The 23,824-nt window shown below is 42.7% G+C and overlaps 1 protein-coding gene across 1 annotated transcript in view; it reads left to right on the forward strand.

The window, feature by feature from the left end:
* The window catches only part of AP2B1 (adaptor related protein complex 2 subunit beta 1), a 156,133-nt gene that overhangs the window by 131,522 nt on the left and 787 nt on the right, over positions 1–23,824 (forward strand). Inside the window, exons 19-21 of the mRNA XM_049771462.1 lie at positions 5,880–5,964; positions 7,745–7,831; positions 18,998–19,152. Of these exons, the coding sequence (XP_049627419.1) occupies positions 5,880–5,964; positions 7,745–7,831; positions 18,998–19,152 (327 nt within the window). The remainder of the gene's footprint in view (positions 1–5,879; positions 5,965–7,744; positions 7,832–18,997; positions 19,153–23,824) is intronic.

Here is a 23,824-nt window from a genome sequence, read left to right on the forward strand (position 1 = left end):
AGTTTGAGAGATTTGGGTCAGGGGGTTAAGTTCTTTTTCTTTATTTTTCTTTTAATTCTGAACTCTTTTTAAACATAAATTTTTTAAGTTGAAGAATATATTGTTGCCCAAGGAAAAATTAGCTTAGGCAGGACTTGGAACTATTGATTTATCTGGAAGAAAAGAACCTGTCAAATTTTCCTTATAAGGGCCTCCTCTATTAATACTTCCTTAGAATGAAGAGCAGAAAAGTGCTGCTAAAGGCTGCTAAGGTGCCATGTAAAATGCTGATCTCTTTGGTGGTCTGAAAAAATAATGATAAAGGATTCTTATTTAAATATTAACCTTAAAAAATTGGGGCCGGGCGGTGGCGCTAAAGGTAAGGTGCCTGCCTTGCCTGCGCTAGCCTAGGACGGACCGCGGTTCGATCCCCCGGTGTACCATATGGTCCCCCAAGCCAGGAGCAACTTCTGAGCACATAGCCAGGAGTAACCCCTGAGCGTTACCAGGTGTGGCCCAAAAACCAAAAAAAAAAAAAAAATTAATTAATAAAGATGTGGGGGTCGGAGTGATAGCATGGAGGTAAGATGGTTCAAATCCCTTGCTCTCATATGGTCCCCTGAGCCTGCCAGGAGCGATTTCTGAGCATAGAGCCAGGAGTAATCCCTGAGCGCGGCTGGGTGTAACCCAAAAACAAACAAACCAAACAAATCCAGACAAAAAAATTAATAAAGATGTAAAATTTTAAGTAGCATCAGAGAAAAAAAAGTAAGTTTACATTTTCTGTTGTGCATTTTCATAACATTTCTGCTTTATTTTTAACTATTTAGACATTCTTAATTTATACATGAATAGGATGAAATATAAGGCTATATTTAAATTAAAAATAGTAGCTAGTATGTGGCATTTACTGGGAAAACAGAGCTACAGGTTGATTTAACTCTAGCAGCCAGTAGGAGCTTCTTCTGCTTCAATCTCAGATGACATATATTCCACAGTTGGAGTTGGTGCCATTACAAAGCTGTCACTCAGAGCCATTCCTCTGGGATCTGTTGACTAGATGGTGTGGTGATTACAACACATCTGAATCATCATTCCTTAGAGAACTGGAGATGGTTGGCGTCACTGCCTGGTTCTAGATTGGACTAGTCTGCGAATAATCTTTCCAAAAGCTAAATGGAGAGGAGAAATAAATGAAGAAGAAAAAAAAAACACAAATCTTCAGAGACTTGGAAAGGTCATGAATGACGTCATGGAAGAGTAGATGCTATAATCTCAAAGGTGAGCTGGGCAGCACCAGCCTTGGGTTTCCTTGTGGCAGTGCCTCCTGTGGTTCTCTGCCATGAGCCACGGTGTGATGAGAGGCTACACTGCCAGGGTTCAGATTGAGTTCATCTCATACCTTTTTATAGTACTTTTGAGTACACTGGAACAAGGTTAGAATATTAATTTAGCCTGTTTGACTCCAGCTGTGCCACCATAAAGAGGCTGCAGCTACTGCCACAAGCTTCATGTGCTGGGGAAAGAAACTAATTGCTGGTTATAGGCTGATGCTGACAGGCTGCTCTTTCCCCCAGCAGCCACTGAAAGGATCTTTTAAAAATCATTATTGTTATTAAGTGTTTATAGCCTACTTCTGTGTTTTCCAAGTACCTCATAATCATTTCCATTTGCTCTTACTATTGATGTCTCCTAAGAAGCAAGTTAATATTGTTATGACCACGTGTGGCACATGACACACCAGAGGAACCAAGATTAGGTAATACTTTCCTTAGTACCATCTGTGATCTGACTGAGGCATGCTTCGTATTCCATAGTGCATCGAACTCATTTCCTCACTGTGTGCTTTTAATAGGATGTTGCACCTTTTTAACTGCAACTACGTTAAGAAAAACATCTTAGGCCAAGAAAATGGCTCAGCAACTTAAAGCACTTGCCAAGTCGTGCATTTAAACCCCAATGCCACCTGTAAGTGCTGCTGCAATCCTGACAGCCGTACCTCAACCCCAGCAGAAAAGCACTTGAAGATGCCTCAGGGACTTAGAAAGTATATTAGTAAGCTTGAGACTGTGAGCTTAATCGCCAGTGCAATTAATGCAGAGATTTGCATGGTCTGGCATCCCTAATGAAGGGAAACAAATTATACATAAAGATACATTTTGTTTGTTTGTTTTTGGGCCACACCCAGTAACCCTCAGGGTTACCCCTGGCTATGCGCTCAGAAATCACTCCTGGCTTGGGGGACCATATGGGACACGGGGAGATCAAACTGCAGTCAGTCCTAAGTTAGCGCATGCAAGGCAGACACCCTACCACTTGTGCCACTGCTCCAGCCCAAGATACATATTTTTTTAAAAATAGGGGCGGACGCAGGGGGAAAAATAGTGTATTTAAATAATGTACAGACACATAATATAAAATGATTTCAAAAAACACTACTCTAGGGCTGCAGAGAGCACAGTGGATAGATAGGGTGCTTTCCTTGTACACCGCTAATCCAGGTTTGATGTCTTGCACCCCATATAGCTCCCTGTGAACTTCCAGTAGTGATTCCTGAGTGCAGAACCAGGAGTTACCCCTGAGCATCACGAGGTGTGCCACCCAAAAACGGGAAACATTACTCTTTTACAGTAATACACTGATATTTTCTGTTCTATCTTATTACTTTATATCAATTTCAACCCACTAATTTTAAGAACCACTGCTTTGCAGCAGCCCACAACTTTCACAAGTATAAATACTTATAGCTGAAGAATAGAATACACCTGGACATATTTTCCTGGGGCAGTAGGTTTCTGTGGATAATACAGTACTGCAGGCAAATAGTACATGCCATCAGAGAGGTACCGATATCAGCCCTGCGATGGCACGCGAAGGCCTTGCAGCTGGCACGTGGGAAGGTCCGCAATTAATTTATAAAATTTTAAAGAGTTTTTAGATACTAAAATCTTGTTATTAAGGTTTAATTTACGTGCTGGCACTTAGAGGAAATTCTTTGGTTTTGTGTGGCAGTTTGGGCACGTGGACTCAAAAATGTTAGCCATCACTGGTATAGACAGTTGTAATTTTGGGTTGGGGGTTGTGGTGTTTGGCAAGCTAACTTTTGTTGATATTTATTTAGGCAAAAAATAAAAAGACAAAGGAAGAAAAACTAAGTTAGAAAGATGTGATAGGAGAGAAAAAAAAGCCTGTGTTTAAGAGGAAACACAGGTTTCTCTGAGTGGAAATAGGCAAAGCAAAAAAAAAAAAAAAAAAAAAGACAAGGGAGAACACAGGCTTGAAGAGCAAGTTGTTACATTGGTTTTGTAATGTTATTTGTTTTTTTTTTTTTAACCAGCAATGCTCAGGGGTTACTCCTGGCTCTGCACTCAGAAATTAACCATGACAGTCCTCTGGGGACCATATGGGGTTGCAGGCATCGAGCCCAGGTCTGCCATGTGCAAGACAAGTGCCCAACCTGCTGTACTATCTCTCCAGCCCCAGTCACTAAAGGGTGGAGCAGAGAAATATTTATGAACTGACCTACATTTTAAGATCACTGTGGCTGCTAAGTTGAGAATAGACTGGAGAGGCTAGGTGTTAGGAGTGAGACAAGTGCAGAAGCAGGAAGACCATTAAAAGTCTTTGCAGCATTCCATTTACTGAGTTTAGAAAGACAGCAGGAGGTTCTTTTTAGGGATAAGAAGGAATGATTTAAGAGTTTGATTTTCAACATGTTCATTTTGGGATATTACTTAGTCTAGGGAAGGCGCTAACACGGCAGTTGGATACACACACATAAAATCATTGATTTCCAATAGACCAGGTAAACTTTCATGCCTAAAGCACCAGGAAAATAGCTCTCCAGCTTAACTTGTCAGGATTATATATGCCTATCTGTAGGAATACATATTAATTATTGAGTCCTGGATGGTTGTGGATGATGGTGGATGGATGGTGAGGCCTTTCTTCTGGTCCGCCTTTAACTTACCCTTCCAGCCGGCAGGTCTGCGTGTTCAGGCAAGGAAAAGATCCACAGCAGTCAGGTTTCAGGACATTAAGAGGAAAGTAATTTGACGGTTTATTTGAGAGAGAGAATAGATTATGTCAGATAGATACTGCTGAACCAAATTAAGGAAGAGGAAGTGAAAGTACTAAATGTGGGGAATATGAGCTAGTGATAACTGTAAGAAGCAGGAGCCGAAGCAGTAGTACTAGTACAGTGTGTAAGGTATTTGCCTTGCATGCAGCAGATCCTGGGCCAATCTCCAACATCTCCAGGACCTCCTGAGCCCTCCAGGAGAGATCTTTGAGCACAGCCAGCTGTGATCCAAAAAAAAATTTTTTTTTTAATTTTTTAAAGTAGTAAAAGTATGGGAAGTAAAATTTTTGCATCTCGTAGCCAGACTTGAGATGAAGCAATAGATAAGCTGTAGACATTCTCCCAAAGGGTTGGGGGAGAGGGGTGCTAGTTAAGCACTTTCTCCCTCTTTGTTATTCATGCAAAATGGGAGAGAAGTAGGCCTGGTTACTGATTATAGAACTTGCCCAGAGAAATCGTTTCCTGGGGTGCCAAAAACAGAGATAGAAAAGTCACTAGTGACAGAAACCAGTGGGAAGTAGTGGTTTTAGAACAATTCTCCTCCTCCTCTCCCTCTTACAGTACATAGTTCTTAGACTCTGCTGCAGTGGAACCGGCATGTTTCTGAATATATTCACCAATCAGTGTTGCCCTGAATAAGAGAACTTATTGTAGCTTTTTAAAAATATAAGCAGCATGCTCTGAATTGAACAGCCAAGGCCAAATCACAGCCTACCTAAATCAAAAACCTATGTTGTGAAAAGATTGTTTCTTCTTTTGCTCAAAGGCTTTTTGTTCTCTTCAATCTACCAGTGTGTGATCCAACCAGCTTTTTCAAATTATAGGACATAGAAAATAAGATTTTACAAAAGAAACTCTTAGACAGTATTTTGGGGTTTGAGCCGCATCTGGCAGGGCTCAGGCCTTAGTTCTGGTTCTGTGCTCCTGGGTCACTCTGGCTCATACTCAGAGGAGCATATGTGTTGCAGGGATAAAATTGGGAACAGCTAAGTGAAGCAAACTTCTTAATTCCTGTACCCTCTCCAGCCCCCAAATCAGTATGTTTTTGTTTGTTTGGTTTTGGTTTTGGATCATTCCCAGCATCACTCGGCATTCCTGGCTCTGTGTTCAGGAATTATTCCTGGTAGGTTGGGGTTGGGTGTGGGATGTGGGGTGGACACCAAGGGGATGCCAGGAATCGAATGCAGGTCAGCCGCATGCAAAGCAAATTCCCTGCTGCTGTGCTATCACTCTGGCTCCTAAAATGAGTATCTAGTAAAAGTGAAGGGGCAATCTGGAGTCAGTTTTGTAGAGAGTGGGTAGCCAAAAAATCAAGGCATTTGATGCTAGCTTTTTTGGTATTAGCACTGTGACCCTGAGTGTTACTTAATCTTACTGAGACTGTTTTTCATCTACACAATGCGAGAGGGAGTTATAATGAAGATTCTAGATAGGTGCTTAGTAAGCCGTAACAGCAGCTAATGTTTAATAAACATACTAATTAAAAGTGTGTGTATATGGAGAGAAAAAAGTGTGTGTATATATGTATATTTATATATATATACATATGTAATATGTACATATATATATACATATACATATATATATTGATGTTTCTGGATATGAAACTGGTTCCTGGAATTTGTCCCTGTTGCCACAGTTTTCTAACAGTGCAGAGTGTGCTTAGCAGTAGTTGGGCTAGGGTACTTTGATTTGAAGAGTTCTGCATTGTCTAAAAGAAGGAGAAAATAGGGTGGTATATTTCTAGACACATACTATTTTTTCTGTCCTACCTGGTTTCCTGTGATGTCCTAATTTTCCCTCATTATTTTCCTGGCAGGTGGCTGTGAAAAACAATATTGATGTCTTCTACTTCAGCTGCCTCATCCCACTCAATGTGCTTTTTGTAGAAGATGGCAAAATGGGTAAGTATGTCTTCCTGTACATCTTTGCTCTTCCTCAAAATGTCAGGCAGAGCATTGCCCTTGAATTACAAGTTTCTTTAAAGTTTAAAAATGGCTATGACTATTCTAAAGCTGTTAATAATTGGCAATTATTATAATCACCTAAGTTTTGATGCATCTTGCTTTACTGTTTATCTCTAAAGTTCTCAAATCATACTGTCTTTTTCTTTTTTTTTTGGTTTTTGGGCCACACCCAGCGGTGCTCAGGGGTTACTCCTGGATGTCTGCTCAGAAATAGCTCCTGACAGGCACGGGGGTCCATATGGGACACCGAGATTCGAACCAACCACCTTTGGTCCTGGATCGCCTGCTTGCAAGGCAAACGCCACTGTGCTATCTCTCCGGGCCCCATACTGTCTTTTTCTGAATGATTCATCCACCCCAATATCCAGAGTAAGGGTTTGGTGGTAAGTGTATTTAAGTCTCCATGTGACCTGTTAGCTATGACTGGCCAAAGTTCTTGACTTCTTTGAATCTGAGTCTCCAAGTTTGTGAAGCAGAAATAATTATTGTAAGGTACTAGGTACAAATTTAGCATTTGCCCCTAAATTAATGTCTCAATTATTCAGTAATACATAAGAAACCACGGCCAGAATAGTACAGAATAGTACAGCAGGTAGGGTACTTGCCTTGCATGTGGCCAACCTTGGTTTAATCCCTGGCATCCCACATGGTCTCCCAGGCACCACCAGGAGTGATTTCTAAATGCACAGCCAGGAGTAAGGATCAAGTACCACTTGATAAGATCCAAAAACAAAGGAAGGAAAAAAAACCTAACAAATTGGTACATACTACAAAAAATAACCGTTAATGGGGGAACCAGAGAGATAGCACAGTGGTAGGGCATTTCCCATGCATGCAAACAACCCAGGATGGACTCGAGTTCAATTCCTGGCATCCCATATGGTCCACTGAGCCTGACAGCAGTGATTTCTGAGTGCAGAGCCAGGAGTAAGATGAACACCGCCATGTGTGGGTCGCCCCCTCAAAAAAAGTTAATGGGTCATTGGGTAGATAAGACAGACATAATTTTATATATGTGAAAATTATAAAAACAAAATTAAAGTTTAAAAATTTTTTTTTGTTTTTTATTGGGCTACACCAGGTAATGCTCAGGAGTTACTCCTGACTATGCGCTAAGAAATTGCTCCTGGCTTGGGAGACCATATGGGACATCAGGATCCAATCACAGTCCATCCTAGGTTAGCCGCATGCAAAGCAAACACCCTACCACTGCGCCACCATTCCAGCCTCAGTAAAAGTAAATTTTAAAAAAGAAAAAGACAGGCCCAGAGAGATAGCACAGCGGTGTTTGCCTTGCAAGCAGCCGATCCAGGACCAAAGGTGGTTGGTTCGAATCCCGGTGTCCCATATGGTCCCCCGTGCCTGCCAGGAGCTATTTCTGAGCAGACAGCCAGGAGTAACCCCTGAGCACCGCTGGGTGTGGCCCAAAAACCAAAAAAGAAAAGAAAAGAAAAGAAAAAGACATAGAACTTATCCCAAGTCATCTAGATAAGCAAACTAAATCTTGAATGCAGACTCTTCCTGTGTCTTGTGCTACTGATAAGAGATTGATTGAACAGGAATGTAGAACCTCTGCAGAGCAAAAAGTTGACTCCTGTCCCAGGCTTCTCCTGGCTGTGATGCAAAAGTCAGCACCCAGAGGAGAAGTGCACAGCATCCAAGATCCAAACATTATCAGACTCTGCACTCATTACATTCCCTCTGCTTTTCTCCACAGAACGCCAGGTCTTCCTTGCAACATGGAAGGATATTCCCAATGAAAATGAGCTTCAGTTTCAGATTAAGGAATGTCATCTGAATGCTGGTGAGTAATGACACAACATTTCCTTTTCATTCTAGTAAAGCCGTCTTTAAAAAAAAAATATTTTAGGGGCTGGAGAGATAGCATGGAGGTAAGGCGTTTGCCTTGCATGCAGAAGGACAGTGATTCAGATCCTGGCATCCCATATGGTCCCCCGAGCCTGCCAGGAGCGATTTCTGAGCATAGAGCAAGGAGTAACCCCTGAGCGCTGCTGAGTGTGATCCCAAAACCAAAAACCAAAAAAAAAAAAAAATCAAAACCAAAAAATTTGTGATTCGTATCAACAGTGGCACAACCTTCAAGAAACTGCTGTTTTGGGGATTGGAGAAATAGTACAATGGAAAAGGCACTTGCCTTGCATGTTCCCAACCCAGGTTTGATTCCCAGCACCCCATTTTATATCCCTGAGGAATACTAATAGCGATACCTGAGGACACAGCCAGCCAGGAGTAATCCCTGAGCATCTAAGGCAGTGGTCCTCAAACTATGGCCCTCGGGCCACATATTGTATTTGTATCTGTTTTGTTTCTTCATTTCAAAATAAGATATATGCAGTGTGCATAAGAATTCGTTCATAAGTTTTGTTTTTACTATAGTCAGACCCTCCAATGGTCTGAGAGACAGTGAACTGGCCCCCTGTTTCAAAAGTTTGAGGACCCCTGATCTAAGGTGTGATCCTCCCCACCAAAATAAAAAAGAATACCTTGGGAGGTGTTGAAGAGATAGTACAACAGGTGGGTCAAGGCCAATCACCAGTACTACATATGGTCCTCTGAGCCCTGCCAGGACCGATCCCTGAGTACTACCAGATATGCTCCTTAACACCCCCCAAAATAATATAGGGGATCATATTCTTGCCTTACATGTGTCCAGTTATGGTTTGATATCTGTAATCATATATGGTCCCCCAAACACAGTCAAGTTTGACCTATACCCCATCCCCCAAAATCCCTCCACTCCCCCCACCTGGGGAAGAAAAAAATTAATAGTTGACTAAAATCTAGTTGGTAAGTTTTATATTTCTTGCCTTGTGTCAGCTTTCATACATGGTACTATTCTCTTTGATTACCTTTAGAAAGTCCAGACCTTTTTCTAGTTGATTTTTTTTTTTTTACTATAATAGAACATCAGAGAGGTAATCAAAGAAGAAAAACAGTAGCCACTATCTGTCCTTGAAGTGTTCCCGAGATATTGAGACTTGAAGGAAACCTGAACTGTCCAGTTAGACTGTGTTTATCCAGCCTCTCTTTGTTGAGATTAGTACAGGCTTAGTAGGGTTGAAGAATGACAACCATGTTGTCTGGTCATGCCTCCTCTTTCTTTACTTGCCCATCATTTCCTCCTTCCAGCCTACTGCCCTCCTGCCATTGTAGTGTGGGGCTTAGCACTGGGGACAGGAGGCATAGCACTGGGGACAAGACAGTACAGAAGGAAAGCTTGACTGTCTCTTCCAATCAACATTGAAAGAATTTCAGTGTTTGGGAACTCTGTGATGTATTCATTCTGTATGTTTAGCTACATCCTTTAAAAAAAAAAGAACTTTACTTAACACCCGTTCATACTAACAGTAGTTTCAGGCATTCAGTGTTCTAACACCAATCCCACTACCAGAGTAATATTCCCTCCTCTACATTATCCTCAGTTTCCCACCCACCCCCAAGCTTGCTCCTTGTAGAGACAACATAGTTTATTTAATATTGCTTGTTACAACAAAATGGCAAATTTAGGGGCCGGAGAGATAGCATGGAGGTAGGGCAATTGCCTTGCATGCAGAAGGATGGTAGTTCAAATCCTGGCATGCCATATGGTTTCCCAAGCCTGCCAGGAGCGATTTCTGAGGATAGAGCCAGAAGGAACCCTGAGCTCTGCTGGGTGTGACCCAAAAACCAAAAAAAAAAAAAAAGGCAAATGGAATTATTGAAAATTAGTTCAGTAAAAGAAAATTTGTAAAAATAGTTTTATTTTTTACTTTATTAATTGATTGATATGTTTTTGTACCACACCCAGTGGTGCTCAGGAGTTATTCCTGGCTCTGCACTCAGAAATCACCCCTGGCAGGCTGTGGGACTACATGGGATGCCAGGAATTGAACCGGATCCCTCCTGGGTTGGCTGCATGCAAGGCAAAGGCCCTACTGCTATGCTATCTCTCCAGCCCCTAGTAGAAATTGTTATATCACATAATGGGGTTAATAAATCATTATTCAAGTGTTTACTGAGCTGTTTTTTTCTAGGTGAGCCTTCTCTTTTTTTATTTGTTTAGATACAACTTTTAAGGGGATTCTCCTGAGGCATTGGAATCTTAGTAGGAAATAGTCTATAAAAAGAAAAAGTCCTCTCTAGTTTCCATTGGACTAACTCGTATTAATCTTTATCAGGAATACCTTATATTGCCTTCTTGGGTATTGTCTTTGTTGTTTTTGTTTTCAGCCACAGCCAGCAGTGCTCATGGGTTACTCCTGGCTCTGCACTCAGGAATTATTCTTGATGGACTCAGGGAATCATAGGGTTGTCAGGGATTGAAGCTGGGTCAATACCTTTCTTTTATTTAACATTCCCAGTCTAGTTTTATCACCCTGACTAGTTATTTATTAGAATTTTTTGTTTTTTTGGGTTTTTTTTTGGGGGGGGGGGGGTTGGGTCACACCCAGCAGTGCTCAGGGGTTACTCCTGACTCTATAAATCACCCCTGGCAGGCACAGGGGACCATATAGGATGCTGGGATTCGAACCACCATCCTTCTGCATGAAAGGCAAATACCTTACCTCTGTGCTATCTCTCCGGCCCCATATTTATTAGAGTTTTCAACTCAGATAGTTTTATCTTAACCTCCTGAAGCCTGCTACTTAGCATAAAACTGATTTAATTGGAGGCAGAGGCAGAATGAGGACTGATAATTGTACATAGTCTAAGCTGTTCTTGGGGAATTTTCTGGTACAGAATCCTCAGTTGCTAACGATAAGAACCATAGTGGATCTTTTTTGTTGTTGTTTTTTATTTTGGGCCACACCCGGCAGCACTCAGGGCTTACTCCTGGCTCTGTGCTCAGCGCTCCTGGCAGGCACGGGGGACTATATGGGATGCTAGGAATCGAACCTAGGTTCATCCTGGGTCATCTGTGTGCAAGGCAAATGCCCTACCACTGTGCTTTCACTCTTGACCCAGAGTGGGTCTTTTTAAAGAAGCAGCCACTGACCCTTGGTTATAGTTAATCAGTAAGAATTGGTTTTATGGGGCTCAAAAGCCAAAAAAAAAGAATTGGTTTTATGGGGCTGGAGAGATGGCATGGAGGTAAGGCGTTTGCCTCTCATGCAGAAGGTCATCGGTTCGAATCCCGGCGTCCCATATGGTCCCCCATGCTTGCCAGGAGCGACTTCTGAGCGTGGAGCCAGGAGTAACCCCTGAGCACTGCCGGGTGAGACCCAAAAACCAAAAAAAAAAAAAAAAAAAAAGAATTGGTTTTATGATAACATTTTATATGGATACTTCTGAGAACACCTGTTAGACAATAAAAAGATTGTCCCTTTTAATTAAAATTGAAAAATGGAGGGCCCGGAGAGATAGCACAGTGGCGTTTGCCTTGCAAGCAGCCGATCCAGGACCAAAGGTGGTTGGTTCGAATCCCGGTGTCCCATATGGTCGCCCGTGCCTGCCAGGAGCTATTACTGAGCAAACAGCCAGGAGTAACCCCTGAGCACTGCCGGGTGTGGCCCAAAAACCAAAAAAAAAAAAAAAAAAAAGTTACCAGTACTTTGATATTCTGAAAATTATATTTTTATTTACCATGAAATTTAATATTACAAAATACTTGGTAAATACCATCTGTAAAACACCTGTTTCCTTGAAGATCATTTGGGATACTTTGTCTACAGAAGCAAAGAAAGACTCAAGTAACTGGAAGGATTTGGTTTTAGATGCCCAGTATTAAAGGGATATTCTTTTTCTGAAAAGAAAATAGAAGTCTGTATAACTGAGGGTTTTGAGTCAGCCTGTCATTATAATAGAAAAACTTCCCTTGCTTCCATCTTGGGAGTTTTAAACTCTTACTGCACATTAGTATACCTTTGTGATCTCACCAAAAAAGCAGTGTTTGGCCTCTCTCTTGGTGGTGTTGTGTCCTCAAGAGTAACTTAGCACAGTTTCTTAGAGCAAATTCATTTTCGCTCTATCCTGCTATGGCCTCAAGCCAGTTTCTCCTTGGGTGCTCCAAATACCAACATATCTGTTTGCACACTGACAGACTCCTCTGTGTAGTTGGAATGGAGGGAGATGGACACTTGATTTTTCTCTAGAGACCAAGGCTAAATCACTACTAATCTTGGAATTCACTTCATGCAACTAATCTTGCCTTTTGCCTCCATTCCAAGGTCTGGAATTCTCTGGCCTTTACATTTCTTTCCAGTTTGAGGCCATATTAATGTGAACATTTTCAGGTTTAGTGCCTTCTGATTCAACACCCTAAGTCTAGCTGAGAGCTAAAAATATCATTCTTTCCAGCTAATCTGCCCTAATCACAATAGCTCCAGCACTTTAAATAGCTTTCCTGTGCCATAGTAGACATTTGACAGATGGAACTAACACTGAAGGCTGTAGGAAGTCACAGGCTCAAAGGACTTATGAGCTTGTACTTTTCTATTTCTATTTCTTCTGCAAAAGAAAGGAGAGAAGGAAGGAGAAAGGTTAGGGAGAGAAGGAGGAAAGGAAGGAGGGAGGGATCCTTTTTTTCTTAATAGAAAGAAAAGGCACTAAAGTGTGGGTCTCATGGTTTTCTAGCACTGATCATTATGTTTTTATCCATAGCTCTGTACTACTCATTTTTGCATCATAGTTTGAGCTACATCTGAGCTCAGTATGTCTCGAACAACTGTCTTAACTATACAAGAGACAGTTGCATCTCCAACTATATTCAAAAAGGAATCTTTCTGTCAATCAGTGTACAACCTTTCTTTAAATTTTTCTATCAGGATGGGACTGGAGCGATAGCACAGAGGTAAGGCATTTGCCTTGCACGCAGCGTATCCAGGACAGATGTGGTTCAAATTCCAGCATCCCATATGGTCCCCAAGGCCTGCCAGGAGTGATTTCTGAGCACAGAGCCAGGAGTAACCCCTGAGCTCCGCTGGGTATGAACCAAAAACCAAAATAATAATAATAATAATAATAATAATAATAAAATTATTTTTTCTATCAGGAGCCAGAGGGATAGTACAGGCAGGGTGCTTGCCCTACACGCAGCTGATCCTGGCTCAATTTTGCCAGAGCCCCATATTTTCTGAACACAGAGTCAGGAATAATAAGCCCTGAAGAACCACTGTGTATGACCTAAACCCCCCCTCATTTTTTTTGTTTGTTTGTGTTTGTTTTTGTTTTTGGGTCACACCCAGCAGCGCTCAGGGCTTACTCCTGGCTCTATGCTCAGAAATCGCCCCTGGCAGGCACAGGGGACCATATGGGATGCCGGGATTTGAACCACCATCCTTCTGCATGAAGGCAAACGCCTTACTTCCATGCTATCTCTCCGGCCTCATCAAAAATATTTTTATCCTTTCCTTTTGGGGGCCGGGCGGTGGCGCTAAAGGTAAGGTGCCTGCCTTGCCTGCGCTAGCCTTGGACGGACTGCGGTTCGATCCCCCGGTGTCCCATATGGTCCCCCAAGCCAGGAGCAACTTCTGAGCACATAGCCAGGAGTAACCCCTGAGCGTTACTGGGTGTGGCCCAAAAACCAAAAAAAAAAAATATATTTTTAATGGGGGCTGGGCGGTGGCGCTAGAGGTAAGGTGCCTGCCTTGCCTGCGCTAGCCTTGGACGGACCGCGGTTCGATCCCCCGGCGTCCCATATGGTCCCCCAAGCCAGGAGCGACTTCTGAGCGCATAGCCAGGAGTAACTCCTGAGCGTCACTGGGTGTGGCCCAAAAAGCAAAAAAAAAAAAAAAAAAAAAACAAGAATTTTGGGGCCAGAGAGATAGCATGGAGGTAAGGCGTTTGCCTTTCATGCAGGAGGTCATTGGTTTGAATCCCGGAGCCCCATATGGTCCCCCGTGCCTGCCAGGAGCAATTTCTGAGCCTGGAGCCAGGAATAACCCCTGAGCACTGCCGGGTGTGACCCAAAAACCACAAAAAAAAAAAAAAAAAAAATTTAATGAAAAAAACAAATTTGTGGGGCTGGAGAGATAGCGTAGAGGTAGGACGTTTGCCTTGCATGCAGAAGGATAGTGGTTCAAATCCCGGCATCCCATATGGTCCCCCAACCCTGCCAGGAGCAATTTCTGAGCGCAGAGCCAGGAGTAACCCTGAGCGCCACCACTGGGTGTGACCCAAAAACAAAACAAAACAAAAAAGTATAGGTGTATTGAGGGCCCACTTCTTCAAAGGCATTACATATTGCTACTGAAATATACCTGTGGTTCTTTGAGGGTCATATTTTTTGGTTTTTGTTCTTTAAACCACCATAATTGACAAAGTTGTTCATAATACAGTTGTTTCAGGCATTTAATATTTCAACATCAGCCCCACAACCAGTGTGGTCTTCTTTCCATCAACGTCCCTATTTCCCATCCACCTCCAAACCTGCTCCCTTGGTAGGCTGAAACAATTTTACTTTGTATTGCTCGTTACAAAAACATGGAATTATAAGAAAACAGATCAATAAAAGTCAATTTATGATAATTGTTATAACTCACATGGCATTATTAAAGCCATTGAGGATGTACTGAGCTGTTACTAGTTGACCCTTCGTGTTACTGTTTTTGCTCATTGAGCATAGTTGTCTTCTATGCAACTTTCCCATCAAAATTGCTGTTCCTACTGGGCTCTCAAATACTATTAAATTTGACGGCTAGTTGGAGCTTAACAACTGACTCTATGGGCCAAAGTGATAGCACAGCACGTAGTGCATTTGCCTTGCATGTGACCAACCCAGGTTCAATCCCCAGCATCCTATATCCCTGAGCCTACAAAGATTGATTCCTGAGCAGAGAGCCAGGAGTAACCCCTAAGCACTGCTTAGGGGTTTTGGATTGTGGCCTCCCCAAAAAAAGAAAAGAACTTACTGCATGTGACATATGCATCCTCATGAAAAGTCAGTTCTTTTTTTTTTTTTTTTTTTTTTTTTTTTTTTTTTTTTTGGTTTTTGGGTCACACCCGGCAGTGCTCAGGGGTTACTCCTGGCTCTATGCTCAGAAATCGCTCCTGGCAGGCACGGGGGACCATATGGGACGCCGGGATTTGAACCACGGACCTTCTGCATGAAAGGCAAACACCTTACCTCCATGCTATCTCTCCGGCCCCAGTTCTTAAGTTACAATTATCCTGCTTTTGTGTTAGTAAAAATAAAGGGGGAAAGTTAAGTAATACTAAGTGTGGTTGAAACGTTTAATGGATGGAGTTGGAGTAATAGCAAAATGGCAGGGTGTTTGCCTTGCATGTAGCCAACCCAGGTTCATTCTAGAATGATTCCTGAATGTAAAGCCAGGAGTAACCCCTGAGCACAGCCAGATGTGGCCCAAAAATTTAAAAAAAAATTTTTTAACGGATTTTAGTGCTTTCTCCCCTGAGCTCAGTGGTATGAATGTGAGAGAATGACATCAGGAGGTTACATTCCAAATCAGCCCTGTTTGCAGCACATCCTATCCTACCCTATGTAACATTTCACTTACTGTCATATTGTTATACTGTTGATGTGAGAGAAGAGCAGCAATTCAGTATTGAGTACAATGGTGGTGCTATTCAAGTGCTTGGTCTCATTAGGTATCATTTTGCATACAGTACTTTCCAGGACCTGTCTATGAAGAGGTAAATACAGAATTGATGGTTTTGTTGTTGTTGTTGTTGTTGTTGTTGTGAGGCATACTCAGCAATGCTAGGGCACAGCAGTGTGATAATGGGGATGCAAGACCAAGGATCAAACCCAGGCCTAACACATGGCTTGCTTTGTGTTATACTGTTTGAACCACACACTCATGACCCAGGGTGGAATCATATAGTGGCATCTCTAAAACCTGTGTCAGAGACTTGTAGCAGGAGTTATTGATGAGTATCCATGATATTCCAGCTACTGTGGGAAACACTGATGAAAAACTCCAGGATCCCTGTGTGTGCAGCGCTTATAGTGTAAAAGAATCAAAAGACTGCCTTCGTGGAAACCTTTTTCCTAGAGATCCTGGTGCAGATTTTTATGTGGGGAGTATTCAATTTCTGAAGGGTGGGGGGCATGAGCACCTCAAATTCTCATTAGAAATGAACACAATAGGGCCCGGAGAGATAGCACACGGTGTTTTCCTTGCAAGCAGCCGATCCAGAACCTAAGGTGGTTGGTTCAAATCCCAGTGTCCCATATGGTCCCTGTGCCTGCCAGGAGCTATTTCTGAGCAGACAGCCAGGAGTAACCCCTGAGCACCGCCGGGTGTGACCCAAAAACAAAAACAAAACAAAACAAAAAAAAGAACACAATAAAAAAAAAAAAGAAATGAATACAACATAGGGCCTGAGCAATAGTACAGCTTGTAAGGCATTTGCCTTGCTTGCACATAGCCAACCCAAAATGAATCCTCAACATTTTTCAGTATGGGACCCTGAGCCTACAAGGAATGAGTACTGAGTGCAGGCCAGGAGTAATCCCTGAGCACTGCCTGATGTGGCCCAAAAGGGGAAGGTGGGAGGGAGAAGGGGGGGAGAGAAGAACACAATAAACTCAACAGAGATGCAGCATTTATCATCTCAAGTCTTAGTTTGTCTTTCTTTGGTGGTGTAGTATCTCTCATTACAATAAGAGAACAAAGAGAAATGGCTGTTAATTCCAAAACATTGTGCCTTGACACACGTAAGGATGAGGAAAAAACACAAATTCAAACCATTCTTCCAGGGTTAGCAACTATGAAGGCCAGTAGCAGTAATGGGGGCAGCAATCAACCTTTTTTTTTTTTTTTTTTTTTTTTTGGTTTTTGTTTGTTTGTTTTGAGTCACCTGGCAGTGCTCAGGGGTTACTCCTGGCTCTATGCTCAGGCTCGGGGGACTATATGGGATGCCGGGATTCGAACCACTGTCCTTCTGCGTGAAAGGCAAACGTCCTACCTCCATGCTCTCTCTCTGGCCTCATCAATCAGCCTTTTTCACAGTTAACATTCTTTCTCAAATCTCTGGACAAATAGTTTGTTTCTTAATTTGGGACATGGTATTCCCTGCAGGCTTAAGAAAGCAATTACCTACTGTATTTTCCGGCGTATAAGACTACCGGGCGTATAAGATGACCCCTAATTTTACAGTTAAAACATAGGGTTAGGCCTATATTTGCTGTATAAGACAGAATGTTCCTGCGCTGCAACTGTATGTACCACAGTGAGCCAATCACAACAAGCAAAGGTTCAAAGGTTATACTGTCATAGACTTCCTCTCTGACTCTGGCCAATCTGAGCAGGCTTTTGACAGTGTAGTTTCAGGTCCAGAATACTGTCTAATTTGCATGCATCAAAAGCCTGCTTGGATTGGCTGAGTTAGAGAGGCGATCCGAGCAGCCTTGCAGGATTGGTTCAGGATCGAGTTGGAAATTCGTTTGATGGCAATATACAGACGATTTTTGTTTAGTGGCTTATCGAAATGTTTTTCAGGATATACTCGGTGTATAAGACGACCCCCAATTTTCGGCTGACTTTTTGTCTTTTTTTTTTTTTTTTTTTTTTTTGTGGTTTTTGGGTCACACCCGGCAGTGCTCAGGGGTTACTCCTGGCTCCATGCTCAGAAATTGCTCCTGGCAGGCACGGGGGACCATATGGGACGCTGGGATTCGAACCGATGACCTCTTGCATGAAAGGCAAATGCCTTACCTCCATGCTATCTCTCCAGCCCCAGACTTTTTGTCTTTTCAAAAGTCGTCTTATACGCCAGAAAATATGGTACTCAGAAAAAATAAATAACAAAGCTCTCATGTTAATAAATTTTAGTTTCAGGGACCAGAGAAGATAGTACAGCAAGTAAGGTGCTTGCTTTACACGCAGCCAACCTAGGTTTGATCCTCAGCACTCCAAGTAGTCCCCCACTACCAGGCATGATTTCTGAATACGAAGCCAGGTGTAATCACTGAACACTGCCAGATATGACCCCCAAAAAAGAGTTGCAAGGTCTCAGCAACTCTCTGCTTTTCCAATACTGGCTGTCAAGAGCAAAGTGGCTCACAGTGAAATGATCTGTGTGTTATACTGATTTGTCAGGCTCTGTCTCCTGATGGGTCTGGGGCCAATGTTCCAGAAATGGATAAAAGGGCACAATTGCCATGGTACACCCTCTGTCCATTTCTGTACTTTCCACATGCATTTTTTTTTTCCTGACTAGTTAAGGTAAACCTCTAACTTGAGATTACCGACTTCTAGGGCCAGAGAGCTAGTATGCTTACCTTATACACCACTAACTTGAATTCTATCCTTAGTATCCCATATGGTCCTCCAAGCACTGCCAGGAGTGTTTCCTGAGTGCAGAGCCACAGGAGTGGCAAAAAAAAAAAATCATCCCCCCCAAAAAAGATTTTAAACTCCTAGACACCACCATAAGCTCCACAGGTAATCCTTTTTGGTTTTGTTTTGTTTTGAGGTGACCTAGCAATGCTCAAGGATTACTCCTTACTCAGTGCTCAGGAATTATTCCTGGTAGTGCTTAGAGGATCATCTAGGATATCCAAGATTGAGCCCAGGTCAGCGGTATGCAAGGCAGACACCCTGTCCCTTGTATTATCACTCCAGCTAGGGTAATTCTTACATTCATACTTAGTTGCAGATGCTAAAAAGAGTATAGAATGAAAGGCACTTGTCTTGCTTGCACAACCACATTAGCTGCCAATCTGGTTTAAATTTAGCAACACTTATCAGCCTCTGGGCACTACTGCCTGGTGTGGCCCAACCACACACACACACACACACACACACACACACACACCACACATATTTAATTTCTGAGTTGTACCTTACTGTATTTTCTTTCTGGGGCTGATAGGCAGTCTCTTCAAGAAACTCATCACCCAATATTGTTGTGTGGGAGAAGGACGTTCTGAAATGTGTGCACGGCCGTGTGACAGAACTTGTCAGGGAACTGAGAACATGAGCTCCTAAGAATGTCAGTAGAGAATTAGCATACATTTGTTTGCTATTTTAACTAAAGGTGTTGGATTTTGAATCTCTTTTCCTAGACACTGTTTCCAGCAAATTGCAAAACAACAATGTTTATACTATTGCCAAGAGAAATGTGGAAGGGCAGGACATGCTGTACCAATCCCTGAAACTTACTAATGGCATTTGGATTTTGGCCGAGCTACGCATCCAGCCTGGAAACCCAAATTATACGGTAAGAAATGGGTGTGAGTTTTCTTTTCTTTTTTTTTTCTTTTTTTTTTTTTTACTTCATTGATTGATTAATTGTTGATTGGGTTTGGGGCTATACCCAGCGGTGCTCGAGGGTTACTGCTGGCTCTGCACTCAGAAGTCATCCCTGGCAGGCTGGGGGACCATATGGAATGCCAGGAATCAAACCAGGTCTCTCCCAGGTCAGATACATGCAATGTGTTCTACCATTGTGCTATCTCTCTGACCCCATGGGTGAAAGATTTCAACAGTGCAAATAAGGGCCCTTTATTCTTTCATCATACCCTGGAAAGACTGGGAGCAGGTACTGCAGATACTGTAGCTCCTAAACTGACAGATAAAGAATTTTTGGGGTGCCTCCACTAGACATTTGTTTGCTGTTGCAAAACATGATCTGTCATTTTGATGCTGGTTATCTTCTTTATTTTGTGAAGTGAAAAAAACTCTTTCGACCTGGAATATTACCTCCTTTTCCTGAGGAGACCTATAGGCAGTTTGGAAGGAAGAAAGAGGAAAGTTACAGAAGAATAAAACTTGATATAGAATAATTCTGAGGGGCCAGAGAGATAGCATGGAGGTAGGGCTTTTGCCTTGCATACAGAAGGACGATGGTTCAAATCCTGGCATCCCCTATGGTCCTCTGAGCCCACCAGGAGCGATTTCTGAGCATAGAGCCAGGAGTAACCCCTGAGTGCTGCCAGATGTGACCAAAAAACAAAAACGAAAGAATAACTCTGAGGAAACAGAACACTCAGTAGATTAAGGAAGCTTAAAGCCTTTTAGGTGAGAAAAGTCTGTGGCTCCATTCCTAAATTTTAAAAACCTCCTCTGTTTTAATTAGCATACAACAAGAGAATAGTACCATTCAGCATTAAAATTTCTTGGTGTTTTCCCCACTAGTTCCCTCTCTTTGAAGTAAGCTGGAAGAGCATCTGTGTGTGTGAATTGTTTGAATTTTGCCCAAGGATTTGTGAGCTGAGAAACTTCAGGCTTTCCCTCTGATGTTTCATCCTCCCACTCGCCTCTGCCACCATGAATTCTTTGTCTTTTTCAGAATGAAAATTACTGTCCTATAGCTTGAGTGCTCTAAAAAAAAAAAAAAGGAAAGCCCCTCTGTCTGTTTTCAATGTAGAGCCTATGTCTTATCAAATAACTCTCGGGCCCTGCTGTGATAGTACAGTGGGTAAGGTAAGGCCTTGCACATAGCCAACAGAAGTTGAATCCCCAGCATCCCATATAGTTGGTTCCCCTGGCTCACCAGGAATAAGCCCTGGGCACTGCCAGGTGTGGCTCCAAAGCCAAAGATAATTCAACAAAATAACGTTACTCCTTAGAAATGAGCTCAGTGTGCATTATGTACACAGATATCTCAACTAGGCTGCTGAAACATGATTAGCTCAGTGATAGGATACAGAATTAGTGTGATTACCCTCAGTGGCCAAGAAGATAGCTAAAATGGCTGGAGTGTATGCCTAGCCTATAGAGTATCAGTTCCTGATACTACCAGGATGTACCTGGTAGATAACCCCCGCAGTTTTGGGGGAGACATAAAGCAAAAGTGACTCATTCAGGACTACATAACTTGTTGGTGAATTGTGCTTAGAATTCAGGGATTTCTTGACACTTCTTTCTATATTCTGTTCATTTTATCTATGATGAAACTTTTGAGAAGAATCTCTTGTATTACTGCTCTCCTCATAGTCCATCAGAAAAAGATTTTTTTTTTTTTTTTTGGTTTTTCGGCCCACATCCGTTTGGGTTTTTGGGTCACACCCGGCAGCGCTCAGGGGTTACTCCTGGCTAAGTGCTCAGAAATTGCCCCTGGCTTGGGGGGACCATGTGGGACGCCGGGGGATCAAACTGCGGTCCTCCCTTGGCTAGCGCTTGCAAGGCAGACACCTTACCTCTAGCGTCACCCCGCTGGCCCCAGAAAACTGTTTTTTAATTTTTTTTGTTTTGTTTGTTTTGGTTTTGGTTTTGGTTTTTGGGTCACACTTGGCAACACACAAGGATTACTCCTGGCTCTACGCTCAGAAATCACTCCTGACAGGCTCAGGGGACCATTTGAGATGCCAGAATTCAAACCATCATCCTTCTGCATGCAATGCAAACGCCCCACCTTCATGCTATCACTCCGGCCCTCCATCAGAAAACTTTTTAGGGAACGGAGAGATAGCATGGAGGTAAGGCATTTGCCTTTCATACAGAAGGTCATTGGTTCGAGTCCCCGCATCTCATATGGTCTCCCGAGCCTGCCAGGAGCGATTTCTGAGCATAGAGCCAGGAATAACCCCTGAGCACTGCCGGGTGTGACCCAAAAACCAAAAAAAAAAAAGAAAGGAAGGAAGGAAGGAAGGAAGGAAGGAAGGAAGGAAGGAAGGAAGGAAGGAAGGAAGGAAGGAAGGAAGGAAAGAAGAAAAGAAAACTTTTTAATACTACAATTTTGTATTTGAGTGTCATAAGGTTTTTTGTTGGTTTTGTTTTGTTTTGTTTTGGGCTTACACCCTGTAGTACTCAGGGCTTACTCCTGGCTCTTTATTCAGGAATCACTCCTGGCAGGGCTCTGGAGATCATATGTAACTTTGGGAATCAACCTTGGTCAGCCATGTACAAAGCAAGTGCTATACCCTGTATAACCACTTCAGTCTGCATGCCATATAAGGTTAAATTTAAATATATCCTTTGGGTTTTGTTTTTTTTTTGTTAGAGTATAATTTCCTTTAGATTTATGCACAATATTGTGTGGCAGCTTCTGCCTTTGTGTGAGTGCTCCTCACTCCTTTCAGTGATTCTTTAGTGCAAGAAGCCAGTGAAGGATACAGTGCTGTCTCCTACTCAAGTGGTGCTAGACATCAGTCAGTCCCAGTCCACCCCAGCAATGCTTGTGGTCTCCAGGGCTGCACCCTCCTATTGCCAGTGCTTGGATGGGGTTTGGCTGCATTAACCTCTGTACTATCTCCTACCAGCAGTTCTTTTATATGACCAAGTAGCAGTCTACTCTGGAAGCTCTGGAAGGCCACATTTTTTTCCACCTACCTACTAAAGGACATTTCATCCCCCATCTATACTTAAATAGTTTTTCTAAGTAATTGTAGATTCATACAGTTACCAGAGAAAACCCATTTAAGACCTCTTTTGTCACACCTGCCTCCCATCCCCCATACATTTGTTAATGGTAAAATGGATATGCTTTCTTGCTCTCTTCCCTCTTTTCTATCCATCTGGTGACTAAGTTCCTTCTACCTACAAAATTGCCTAAATTTTCCATCACTATACTTAACTTAGGACTAATCTATCCCTGAGTGGTACTCCAGGCTTAATAACCACTATTACTCACTCTTTCCCTCCATCACCCTAAATACTGTTGATCTGATCTCAGTTAGGTAGTAAAGAACTAATCTCTCAACCTAATCTTCAACCTAATCTCTCTCCTCTTTTTTTTTTTCTTGGTTTTTGGGCCACACCCATTTGGCACTCAGGGGTTACTCCTGGCTATGCACTCAGAAATCGCTCCTGGCTTGGGGGGACCATACGGGACTCTGGGGGATCGAACCGCGCTCTGTCCTATGCTAGCGCTTGCAAGGCAGACACCTTTCCTCTAGCGCCCCCTTCCCGGCCCAATATCTCTCCTCTTTACTATGTCAGTTGAAAACTAATATATAAGATCTGATAGTCCCTTCATCTCCTAAGGGGTTAATAAATCACTCTCCTCCCCCTCACCCAATCTCTACTATAGTTCATTAAGCATATATTTTCTTTCTCTCTTGCTCTGTCTCTATCCTATATTTGGGGGGGGGGTTGTTGTTGTTTTTGAGGGTGTTTTTTTTTTTTTAGGTCACACCCGGCGGCACTCGGGTTACTCCTGACTGCACTTAGATATCGCTTCTGGCAGGGATGGGTTGCTGGGATTTGAACCACCTTCATTCCTGGATTGGCTTCGTGCAAGGCAAATGCCCTATAGCTGTACTATCTCTCTGGCCCCACTATCCTATATTTTGTTAAGAAGCTACTTGTGGTACCAGAGCGATAGTATAGTGTATAAAGGCACTTGTCTTGCATGCAGCCAATCCAGGTTCAATCCCTGGCATCCCATATGGTTCCCCAAGCACCGCCATGATTCTTTTTTGTTTGTTTGTTTTTGTTTTGGGGTCACACTCGGCGGCACTCTGGAGTTACTCCTGGCTCTACACTCAGAAATCACTCTGGCAGGCTCAGGGGACCATATGGAATGCCGGAATTCAAACCACTGTCCTTTGCATGCAAAGCAAATGCCTTATCTCCATGCTATTTCTCGGCCCCCATGGGTGATTCTTGAGTGCAGAGCCAAAAAACAAAACAAAAAATACACAAGAAACTTATTTTTTGTTTTCTTTCTCTCACACACACACACCCTTTCTCTTATTTCCTAAATAAAACTGTTTTACTTGTGGTGGAAGAAATAAAGCAGTGTGTAGGGTATTTGCCTTGCATTTGGCTGACCCAGGTTTGATCTCTGACATTCCATTTGGTCCCCCATGTCCTGTCAGGAATAAGTAGAATATAGCACCAGGAATAAACCCTGAGCACCTCTGGGTGTGACAAAAACAAAGTGGGGGAGGTGGGGGAAAAAAAAACAGAAAGTGGGGGAGAGGAAAGGATGATTATCTCTCTCACAG

The sequence above is a fragment of the Suncus etruscus genome, chromosome 1, assembly GCF_024139225.1.
Source record: "Suncus etruscus isolate mSunEtr1 chromosome 1, mSunEtr1.pri.cur, whole genome shotgun sequence".
Classification (NCBI taxonomy): domain Eukaryota; kingdom Metazoa; phylum Chordata; class Mammalia; order Eulipotyphla; family Soricidae; genus Suncus; species Suncus etruscus.